Source organism: Sinocyclocheilus anshuiensis, unplaced genomic scaffold (assembly GCF_001515605.1).
Source record: "Sinocyclocheilus anshuiensis isolate Anshui unplaced genomic scaffold, SAMN03320099.WGS_v1.1 scaffold300, whole genome shotgun sequence".
In the NCBI taxonomy this organism is placed as follows: domain Eukaryota; kingdom Metazoa; phylum Chordata; class Actinopteri; order Cypriniformes; family Cyprinidae; genus Sinocyclocheilus; species Sinocyclocheilus anshuiensis.
In genome coordinates this window covers 1,531,452-1,542,697 of record NW_015557379.1, presented here as the reverse complement: position 1 = coordinate 1,542,697, position 11,246 = coordinate 1,531,452, and the positions used below count along the sequence as shown (strand labels likewise).

The window sequence follows — 11,246 nt, the reverse complement described above, 5'->3', positions numbered from 1 at the left end:
CATTCCCTTCAAAAACAAACGTAATCCACTGCGTCTTCAGCGGCTCAGATGTCGGGAGTAAATGACGAATGCTATGTTCATTATTACATCCAACAACAGAACACCTCAATCACTTAGGAGTCATTCTTGTCTACATCAATGTCGGACTGATGACAGCTCACTCAGGGCGGGTCTAAGGTAAGACACCAGTCCAGTCTGTGCTGAAACGCTACTGTCAATCAAACTATCGTGGGAGGGGCCTGTTTTTGACGTCACACAGACAGGCATCTGAGATCGGCTCGATTTGAGAAAGGGGTAAAGATTTTAGTAGATTAAAAAAAACCACTGGGTGGATTTTTATCATTATAGGGTTGTTGTGTACACACACTGCCAACACACATTTCAGTTCAAACAACTTGTAAAAGTGCATGTAGCATCCGATGACCCCTTTAATACTTTGTTTGGAGATCTGTTGTTTAAATTATTACTTGCTGCTAGGAAGGAATATTTTGTTGTCTACCTATTTCTACTTTGTATTTTCGTTGTAGTTTGTATTTTTGATTGCACTTACTGGTAATTATAATAATTGCCGTCGGCTAAGAATGAGCCCGTGTTATTTGCATTGCTCTCTTCCTGCACTTAAGTGCGAACTGTAGTTTAGATTTTATTTTTTCACTTCAGTCTCTTAAGCCGGGCTCACACTGTGCGATTTTTTTTAAAAGGTCCTTTAGGATTGTACTTGTCAGACAGTACGAACATGATGATCATGTCACACTGTGGGATCCCAGTTGTCATTAATGTCAGACTGTACGACAGTCAAGACGCGTTAAAAACGGGTTCCGCGCAAGAAAACTTGTCCGGAGTTTTTAGTTTTGTCTAATTGACAGGTTTTATTTTTCTTATCTCTTACTTAATTGGCTAAGAAATCAAATACACTGATGGGCAATTACCAAAAATTTGTCTCAAGGTCTGCATTTAAAGTCACACCAGAGGTGTTCAGCTGGGATTAGGACTTTGCTTTCTGCAGACCAGTCAAGTTCTTCCACACTGACTGAATCAATAATTTCTTCTTGAACCTTGCCTCATACACAGAGGCATTGTCATGTTTAAATAGAAAAGGGTCCTGTCCAAACTGCTGCTATAAAATCTGAAGCACACAATTCCCTAGAATATCATTATATGCTTAAACATTAAGATTTTTACTCATGGAAATGACTAAAGTAGATAGTAGATAGTATATATATAATGGAAGTCTGTAGCATAAGGCTTGTCCAGATGAATGTTGAAGTTACCAAAGACTAAAAGTGGACTGCCATCCTCCGGGAATGAGGACTACATTTTTGGTAATTGCCCATCAGTGTATTTGATTTCTTAGCCAATTAAGTAAGAGATAAGAAAAATAAAACCTGTCAATTAGACAAAAGGAAAAAAAGGTATTATTATATTCAACATTTCTGTCAAATGATGGCTAAGCCCCTGCACAGATCATACATTGTATTTATGCACAGACACATTTTTGTACATTCACCTTGTTTCTACACATTCAGGATAATGTTTTGATTTGTTATGTGTATGTTGCTGTGTTTAGTCATTCTGAATGGATATGTGTACTGTAGTAGTATGTAGCAATCAGCTCAAGGCGGTTGGTTGAGGGAATTTTTTTACATCTGCATGTGGTCCAGTTCATTCACACTGAATTTTTTTTTGTAGTGTGTGCTTTGGTATGCATAAATGTATATAAACTTCTTATATCACTTGGTTCTTTGGTCCTTTTTTGAAAAGACGTCTAAATGTATCTACGCTTGCAGAAAATAGTTTTGTAAGAATCAGTCTTCAATCTGTTGGTTTACTTTGCTGGATATATATGGCAAATAATGACAAAATGAACTTGTCAAACAAGATCAATGGTATATGCTTAATTTCATGATAAGTGTGCAAGTAACTTCATGATAAGAGTGTGATTAATCCAATTAAAAATTTAAATTTATTGACAGCACAAATATATATCTACTATACTATAACTCCTTCCTTGAACCACTCCTTGACAATTCTGGTAGTGTGGCATTTTGCATTATCCTGTTGGTAATGGCCATCACCAGAAGGGAACACAGCTGCCATTAATGAGTGGACTTGGTCCACAACGATGTTCAGATACCTGACAGCTGTCAGGGATTGTGCTTTTGGGATAATGGGACCTAAAGTGTCCCAAGAAAACATTGCCCACATCATAACCGGCCTTTGCTGCCCAGCAGTGCATCCAGGTGCCATAGCCTCTGTTGGTATTTGGCGTATCTGCGCTCAGCCGTCGACGTAATGCAGCCTGAATCTTGATTCCAGGCCACTTTCTTCCAGTCATCCGTGAGACGATCTTGATGATCTCAAGCCTATTTAATGTGTTGGCTATAGTGTGCAGTTAGCATGGGGATCCAGCTAGGTGGTCTGCTATGCAGGCCCATATGCAGAAGGCTGCAATGAACTGTGTGCTGTGACACATTGCCCTGGTCACCACTGTTGTAGCTGCTGGTGATTTATCGCACCGTGGCCCTCCAGTCGCTGTGAACAATGTGTGACAGTCTCCGCTCCACACTGGCATCAATGAGCTGCAGATGACACACGGCTAGACGACGCTTTGTCGTTTGGCCATCCGTGCACCACTTTTTCATACAAAACAGGAAAGATCAGTGGGAAAATGGGAAGATCTCAGTCTCTTTTCTTTATTTTTTACATGCATATTGCGTTTGCAATTCTGTTTGGTAATACAAGCTGTGCAGAAGCTTTCAACCTCGTTGGTTGCATTTTTTTTTCCAGAAATGGGTAACTCAAGCATGGGGAAGGAGTGGGGATTACTTGGTTTCCTTGTTCTGTCATTATGTTTTCTTGTCAGCAATGGCCAAAACATTGGTAAGGACAGGGATGATTAAGTACATTACAGTATATTCAGTTTGGTCTTGTTGTTGATGAAATTAAAAGTCTCCGTTTTACTTTTCTCAGTGTGTACACAGGAGACCATGGCTGACATTGTATTCCTGGTGGATGGCTCTGCCAGTATCGGGCTGGAAAACTTCCAACAAATCCGTGAATTTGTTTCCTTGCTTATAGAGAACTTAGAAGTTGCCGCTGACAGGATCAGGATCGGTCTGGTCCAGTTCAGTGACACACCGCATACTGAATTTTCGCTCAACACTTACCAGAACAAAGAGGACATTCTCAGGTACATCCAAAATCTACGTTATAAAACCGGTGGGACATTTACCGGCCAGGGTTTGGAGTTCATGCTGAAACAACACTTTGTTGAAAAAGCCGGAAGTCGAGCGCAGCAGAGTGTTCCTCAGATTGCCATTATCATCACAGATGGTGAATCTCAAGATGAGGTTGGGTCACAGGCTCAGGAGCTGAGGCAAAGGGGAATCAAAATATTCGCCATAGGGATCAAAGATGCGAACGAGACTTTACTGAGACAGATTGCGAGCGATCCGTACGATCAGCACGTCTACAGTGTGTCAGACTTTGCAGCTCTGCAGGGAATCTCTCAGAGTGTAATCCGGGAGGTGTGTACCGCTGTAGAGGAAACACACAAAGAGATCATCCAGATGTCAAGAGGTAACATATTACATAAACTATCAATTATGTACATGAACTCTAGTAGTGCCGTGCTTCTCTGGGTCACAGCTTTACAGGAAATTTTTGAGTGAGAGAACCTGATAAGAAATCAGTAGCTAGTTGCAACAAAGCCCTTAAGCTCTTAAAACTTCGTTTTTTTAATGCTTTGAATATTATTTTGATAAAGCCTTGCTTGGGTGTTTAAAACATTTTGAGGGTTAGTTTGAAGTTCAAAGGTTATATAGTTTAAATATTTGTATCAAATCAAAAACATTCCAAGCAAGATTCAGAACATTCTGTCAATGTACATTGGTTTTTTGGTGGGATTTTTGATAATCTGCCATGTGCACGTCTAATCATTTTTAGAAATACAGCATACCTACTATGTGAGAGCAGCCTGAAAGACTGTGATTTTGATGCACATAACTTGAAAGCTACAGACTAGACGTTTTTCATGGAATTGACCCTTCGCAGGCGATCTGACCAGTCATAATGCCGAATCTGCGATTTTGTCAGAAAACCAATTTAGACAGGAGAGTAGATTAACTTTGGTGGACTTAAACTTGAAAAATGTTATGTATTGACCTCTTTCTGTTGTTGAAATAAAATAAGTTCTGATGTTCATTCATGTTTATTCCATAATTTAAGTAACTATGAAAAGATAATTGGTTCACGTGCCAGTTGAACTGAGGCGCTACAGTGATCTGTCACGACACATTAAAGAGCCACAAAATAGTATTTATTGTTTGAAATTCTTAAAAAATTACAAAATTTGAAATGTCAGACCTTGTTTCATACCAGAAGTAACCTGCTCTGTCTTGTCTGTCGGCGAGTTGTCAATTCCCTTTTTGCTCCGCTATGTATTTTTCACTGCGTGAGAACACGATGTGTATTGTGAGAGAGGCATGGCTACTCAGATATAGCAACAGTACCTAAGAAGGGTGAGTTTTTGTGAAGGGTCAATTGTAAGAGATTTTTCTATAGAAAATGTACTCTCATTAGGTAAAAAAGACAGAGCAGGTCGAGTCAGAACAGGCTGACATTAGAAAATAGTGTGGGGTCTCAGGTTAAGGCATCATAATGACAGTGGCACATTTGTAGAACACCCTTAAAATGATCTTTGTATTATTCTGTTTTTACAGACATAAGAATTAAGATCAAGTGGTCAAAGTTCTAATAAAATTCTTCCATTTGCCCTAGGCTGCAACGAAACTGCTCAGGCAGACATTGTGCTCCTTGTGGACTCGTCTGGTAGCATTGGAGCGAGTGATTTTGAAGAAGTGAGGAAGTTCCTCCATGCTTTTGTGGACAGTTTTAATCTTAGACCCGATAAGGTGAGAGTGGGACTTGCCCAGTTCAGTGATAGACCGTACCAAGAGTTCCTGCTTGGTGACTATTTACATAAGACAGACTTGCACCAAAAGTTGAATGGTCTCATCTACCATAGCGGAGGCACCAACACTGGTCGGGCCCTGACTTTTATCCGTGAGAATTACTTTAGCCTGGCCAGAAAGAGTGTTCCTGGCATTGTCATAGTCATCACAGATGGAGAATCAAATGATGATATGGAGGAACCTTCCCAGAGACTACGAAATCTGGGAGTTTTCATCTTTGTCATCCGGGTGGGAATGGGCAACATGGAAAAACTGCGTGCCATTGCTAATATCCCACATGAAGAGTTCTTATTCAGTATCGACAATTATCAAGAACTGCAAGGTCTAAAAGCGGGTCTATGCAACAAAGTGTGCTTTACTGTGTTGCTTCAGTCAGAAGGTAACAGATTTTATTTACTATGCTTTCCTTTTTTGGGTCTTTATGGGATTGTTGAATATAAACCTTAAAATAAATACAAACAAAAACTTACCTGAAATGTACTAGCTTTGAGTCTCATCATACAAATTATTATTTAGATGCAATTCTTAGAAGTAATTCTATTCCTTTGTTTCCATTCTCTTCAGCTTTTGTACCAAAATTTGCTGATCTCTTCATATTGGTTGATAGTTCAGCATCTAGACAAGAGCAGCAAACAATAAAGAGTTTTCTCTCAAAACTGGTCACGCAGCTCAATGTGGGAAAGGATTTTAATCGTGTCGGCCTGGCTCAGTTCAGTAAAAATGTCAAAGAGGAGTTCCTGCTAAATACTGATAAGACCAAGAATGAGATAGTGTCATCTATCCGTAGCCTGGCACTGAGGTCTACAGGGGATCGTAGAATTGGCAATGCAATTGAATATGCTCATAAAAATTTCTTCACTAGTGCCACCGGAAGCCGTGTCTCTGAAGGATTTAAGCAATTTCTGTTAGTCATTGCAGCTGGAGAATCCGCTGATGGTGTCGTCAAAGCATCCCGCGCAATCAAAAAAGATGCAGTGACAGTTTTTGCTGTTGGCTTGAACAGAGCTGATGCAGATGAGATGAAGTACATCTCTAGTCAACCACACAGCTACAAGTTAGGTAACATCCCACAAGTGCAACAGAAAATTAAGTCTTTCATTGACACATGGGAAGATGCTGCAGTTGCAAGGGGTGAGTTCATGCATAATCTTTTAATCTTTCTATAAAACCTATAAACTTTTCTAATTTTCTCCTTTGTTTAGAGAACTTGAAATACTATTTTGTAGTACATTGGGATGTAATGATATTAGCAATATCGTGATATCAAGATAGAAAAATTGTCGATATTATCGTGGTCACATGACTATATGAAATGATAGGTCTTTTGGGCCATTATGCTTTGGCACAGTACTGTATCTGTCAAACGAACTAAAACCGAAAGCACAATATGGCACAATAATCCCTTAATCATATCTGTTTTCGCTGCGCATTTCAAAGCGAAGCGCACACATTATTCAGACGATCAGCTAGTGATCTGGTGTTTTCTGCGCCTCAGAATGGCTCAGTTCACAGTGAATGAATGCAGTGAACTTGATTATTGCACGTGCTGTGAGTTTAGCGCGCATTTGGGAACGCAACAGCCACCCGTTATGCCGAGTTCACAATGCACGATTTTAGCCCTGATTTTCACTCACCGACAGGTTTTGCAAAATCGTCGACAAATGCCCGAAATTGGAGGCAAATCGGTGTTGTTCACGCGAGTGACAATCACGCTGTGTGAATTACCAAAGACGCGATCTGAGAGATTTGGCATGCTAAATATCTGGAGCTATCGGTGATTCAAAATCCTGCTGTGTGAAGCCAAGTTCAAACTACATGACTTTAAATGTCGGCAGATCGCTGTGCTGTTCAGACTACATGACTTGATTGTCTGTCTTTAAGTCGTTGTGGTGTTCACACTATGTGACTATGTAAATGATCCGCAACAACTCTGTCACCCAACGACTCTACAAACCACGTTTTGTCACAAAAACACGCGAGAATTGGAATGGGAATGACGCAAAACAACACGTGAAACAGGAGTTATTTATTTGAAAATGGATGTCGGGAAGAAATTAGCGCTGCAAGCTGTTTGCTCGATGAAAAATGTTGCTCCATTTATTGTGTCCAAACTTTTCTTTAAGCCATGGTGCTGCTGTTGTTTTTCTTCTGGTGACCTCAACCCATGCCTTGCTCTCTCATTGGCTATAGCTCGTCATGACACCTGACACCACGTGATGTCGAGTCGGCCGACCGGTCCAGATATTTGGCATGCTAGATATTTGTGTGCCGTTGGCGAGGTGTTGGCGACGCGTCAGTGAGCCTTTTTGATGCATCGTTGTGTATGTTCACACATAAAGATTGCTGAGCGCCGATCACCCTCTGATTTTCCCCCGATCACAGCCCGACCTGTCGGCGAGCTCGTTAACTTGAACTTCAAACTTAGAAAATCCTTAAACTTAAAATCCTGTAGTGTGAACTAGGCATGAAATGAGTTCTGACTGAAACATACATCGGCGATGAACTACAGCCAATGAGAGAGCAAGATGCAGGGCAGCGGGAAGTTCGGGGAGGACTTTTTTGTTAGATTTGTGTATATAAAATTTTCCCAGCAGAAGTAGGCTATGTTACGAAGTCATCTTTGTTATTGTTTGTTCGGGGAGGACTTATTATAGACCACAATATCAGCAAGATATTTTTCCTTATCACTTCTCGCGTGCATTTGGTTATGAAACGTAGTTTGCGGACCAGACAGAGTTGTCGGTGATTCTTCCTATTGTAAAGTCATGCAGTGTGTAACCTCCTGTCACCGATCTATCGTGCAATGTGAACACAGCAGCAACTGAATGCTACCCCAGATGGTCGTGAAGTGTGAAAACAACGATGATCAGCTGATTTTGAAAATCATGCAGTGTGAACTCGGCATTAGGCTTTATTTTCGTGGCAGATGATTACAGCATTTCACTAAATTTGTAGTGAGACGTGTTTTTGTAAGTATGCTTTCACTGAAGCTGGAGTTTTCCTTCAAAATAAAAGGTCTACTGCCGTTTCCGTCAAAAAAAAAAAACTTAAAAGTGCAGAATGAATTGCTGACAGCTAGCGGTTTAAGTAGAGTCCAAATTCAAAAGATCTCTTTCAAGTGTAGAAATTAGGAAATAAGTATTGTAATTTCTCTACTGTAGTGTAAAGCAAAAATAGTATACCTATGAAATATTCATTTTCATTTATTTTTGTTTTGATTGGCTTCCTAAAACACCACTGTGAATGTAATTTAGACTGAGACAGTATATCACAAATAAAAAGAGGGTTGAGTCCCCTTTAAATTTCAGGTACAAGTCAATTCACTGACTTTTGGGTTGGAGCTCTTAATTTTGAACTCTGAAAGTGCATTAGATAGAATAATTTAACTTTAAAATGTACAAAAATTGAATTTTTTTTCCAATTCTTCCTTTGTCTTTTTAAAAAATATCGCAATAAATATTGTATCGTGGACTTCATATCGCCATATTATCATATCGTGAGATTTTGATATCGTTACATCCCTAGTAGTACATACTCCAAAAGACTCTGGTTTTTAAAGTTCTCATGTCTTTTTGACAGAGTGCATATTTGACGTGGTGGCAGATATCGCTTTTATTGTTGATCAGTCCAGCAATATCAGATCCAAAAACTTCCAACTTTTAAGCTACTTTCTCAAGAACACCATCAGAGGTCTCGATGTAGGTGAGGGAAAAATTAAAATAGCTGTGGTCCTCTATAGTGACTTCCCTCGAGCAGATGTTTTCTTTAACACCTTCAATGATAAGACTGACATCCTACGCTACATCAGCAGCATACCACATGGTCGTGGTAAAACATACACTGGAGCTGCTCTCAAGTTTGCCAAAGAGCATGTGTTCACCAAAGCAAGAGGCAGTAGAAGAGATCAGCATGTTCAGCAGGTTGCTGTTGTTATCACTGATGGAAAGTCAACAGATAATGTGGTCAGTGCTGCAGCAGCATTGCGACGATCTGGCGTCACTGTATTTGCGCTTGGTATCAAAGACACCGACGAGGATGACTTGAGAGAGATTGCATCCTATCCACATAAGAAGTTTGTATTCAGTGTTGAAGGCTTTGATAAACTGCATTCACTTTCAAATATTTTAACCAAAACACTTTGCAATGAAATCACAGATTCCATCATACCTGCAGCCTTACAGAGCTTTGTGTTACAAGGTTGGTAAGATGTTTTTACTCATTTTCTTTTAAATGACTGGCCCTAAAAGCACTTTGAAGAAAAAATCTAATTTCATATCTAAATACTCTAAATCTTCTTTCACTCCACTGCAGATTGCAAGAAAACAATAAAAGCTGACATATATTTTATTCTGGATGAATCAGAAAGCATATCCTATAAAGAATTTGATGATATGAAGAACTTCATTAAGAAATTGCTTGAAGCATTCGAGGTTGGAAATAACCATGTGCGCTTTGGGTTGGTGAAGTTTGCAAGTCGTGCAACCACAGTTTTCCGATTACATGACTATAACACAAAAGCTGATATCAGAAAGGCAGTGAATGCCCTCAAAATTGAGGGAGGGGGCACTGATCTGGGATTGAGAGAAATGATCCCACTATTTGAAGAAGCAGTACGAACACGTGGGGAAAAGGTTCATAAGCTCCTGATTGTCATCACAGATGGCGAGTCAAGAGGGACAGAAGAATCGGTAGAAGTCCCTGCTAAACTTCTGAGAACAGAACAGAATGTCAGTATTTATGCTATTGGTGTGAAAGATGCATCTGTACCAGAGCTGGAATTAATATCTGGCAGCCCACAAAGAATATTTTATGTGAAAAACTATGATTTCCTTGATGAAATCAAGAAAGACATTATTACAGAAATATGTACCTTTGAAGGTGAGATATTCAGCTAATTTGCATATGTTTATACTGTATGTTTTCACTGTTACCTGATTTGCACATTTTTTTTTTAATTGAATGGGTGATGAAATGTCATTATTACGAGATACTAAGTCATTATTACGAGAAAGTTTCTCATTATTACGAGATACTAAGTCATTATTACGAGAAAGTTTCTCATTATTACGAGATACTAAGTCATTATTACGAGAAAGTTTCTCATTATTACGAGATACTAAGTCATTATTACGAGAAAGTTTCTCATTATTACGAGATACTAAGTCATTATTACGAGAAAGTTTCTCATTATTACGAGATACTAAGTCATTATTACGAGAAAGTTTCTCATTATTACGAGATACTAAGTCATTATTACGAGAAAGTTTCTCATTATTACGAGATACTAAGTCATTATTACGAGAAAGTTTCTCATTATTACGAGATACTAAGTCATTATTACGAGAAAGTTTCTCATTATTACGAGATACTAAGTCATTATTACGAGAAAGTTTCTCATTATTACGAGATACTAAGTCATTATTACGAGAAAGTTTCTCATTATTACGAGATACTAAGTCATTATTACGAGAAAGTTTCTCATTATTACGAGATACTAAGTCATTATTACGAGAAAGTTTCTCATTATTACGAGATACTAAGTCATTATTACGAGAAAGTTTCTCATTATTACGAGATACTAAGTCATTATTACGAGAAAGTTTCTCATTATTACGAGATACTAAGTCATTATTACGAGAAAGTTTCTCATTATTACGAGATACTAAGTCATTATTACGAGAAAGTTTCTCATTATTACGAGATACTAAGTCATTATTACGAGAAAGTTTCTCATTATTACGAGATACTAAGTCATTATTACGAGAAAGTTTCTCATTATTACGAGATACTAAGTCATTATTACGAGAAAGTTTCTCATTATTACGAGATACTAAGTCATTATTACGAGAAAGTTTCTCATTATTACGAGATACTAAGTCATTATTACGAGAAAGTTTCTCATTATTACGAGATACTAAGTCATTATTACGAGAAAGTTTCTCATTATTACGAGATACTAAGTCATTATTACGAGAAAGTTTCTCATTATTACGAGATACTAAGTCATTATTACGAGAAAGTTTCTCATTATTACGAGATACTAAGTCATTATTACGAGAAACTAAGTCATTATTACGAGAAAGTTTCTCATTATTACGAGATACTAAGTCATTATTATGAGAAAGTTTCTCATTATTACGAGAAAGTTTCTCATTATTACGAGAAACTAAGTGATTATTACGAGAAACTAGGTCATTATTACGAGAACGTTTCTCATTATTACAAGAAAGTTTCTCATTATTACGAGAAACTAAGTCATTATTACGAGAACGT

General features: G+C 38.4%; 2 protein-coding genes across 2 annotated transcripts in view; both read left to right on the top strand.

Moving 5' to 3' along the window:
- The window catches only part of LOC107679140 (collagen alpha-4(VI) chain-like), an 11,871-nt gene extending 2,003 nt beyond the window's left edge, over positions 1 to 9,868 (top strand). The window contains exons 2-7 of the mRNA XM_016474599.1: positions 2,788 to 2,880; positions 2,971 to 3,579; positions 4,780 to 5,352; positions 5,538 to 6,104; positions 8,553 to 9,170; positions 9,285 to 9,868. Coding sequence (XP_016330085.1) covers positions 2,790 to 2,880; positions 2,971 to 3,579; positions 4,780 to 5,352; positions 5,538 to 6,104; positions 8,553 to 9,170; positions 9,285 to 9,868 — 3,042 coding nt within the window. The 5' untranslated portion in view covers positions 2,788 to 2,789. The remainder of the gene's footprint in view (positions 1 to 2,787; positions 2,881 to 2,970; positions 3,580 to 4,779; positions 5,353 to 5,537; positions 6,105 to 8,552; positions 9,171 to 9,284) is intronic.
- LOC107679139 (collagen alpha-6(VI) chain-like) overlaps positions 9,807 to 11,246 on the top strand; it is a 49,030-nt gene continuing 47,590 nt past the window's right edge. Inside the window, exon 1 of the mRNA XM_016474598.1 lies at positions 9,807 to 9,851. The gene's annotated coding sequence lies outside the window, so the exon portion shown is untranslated. The remainder of the gene's footprint in view (positions 9,852 to 11,246) is intronic.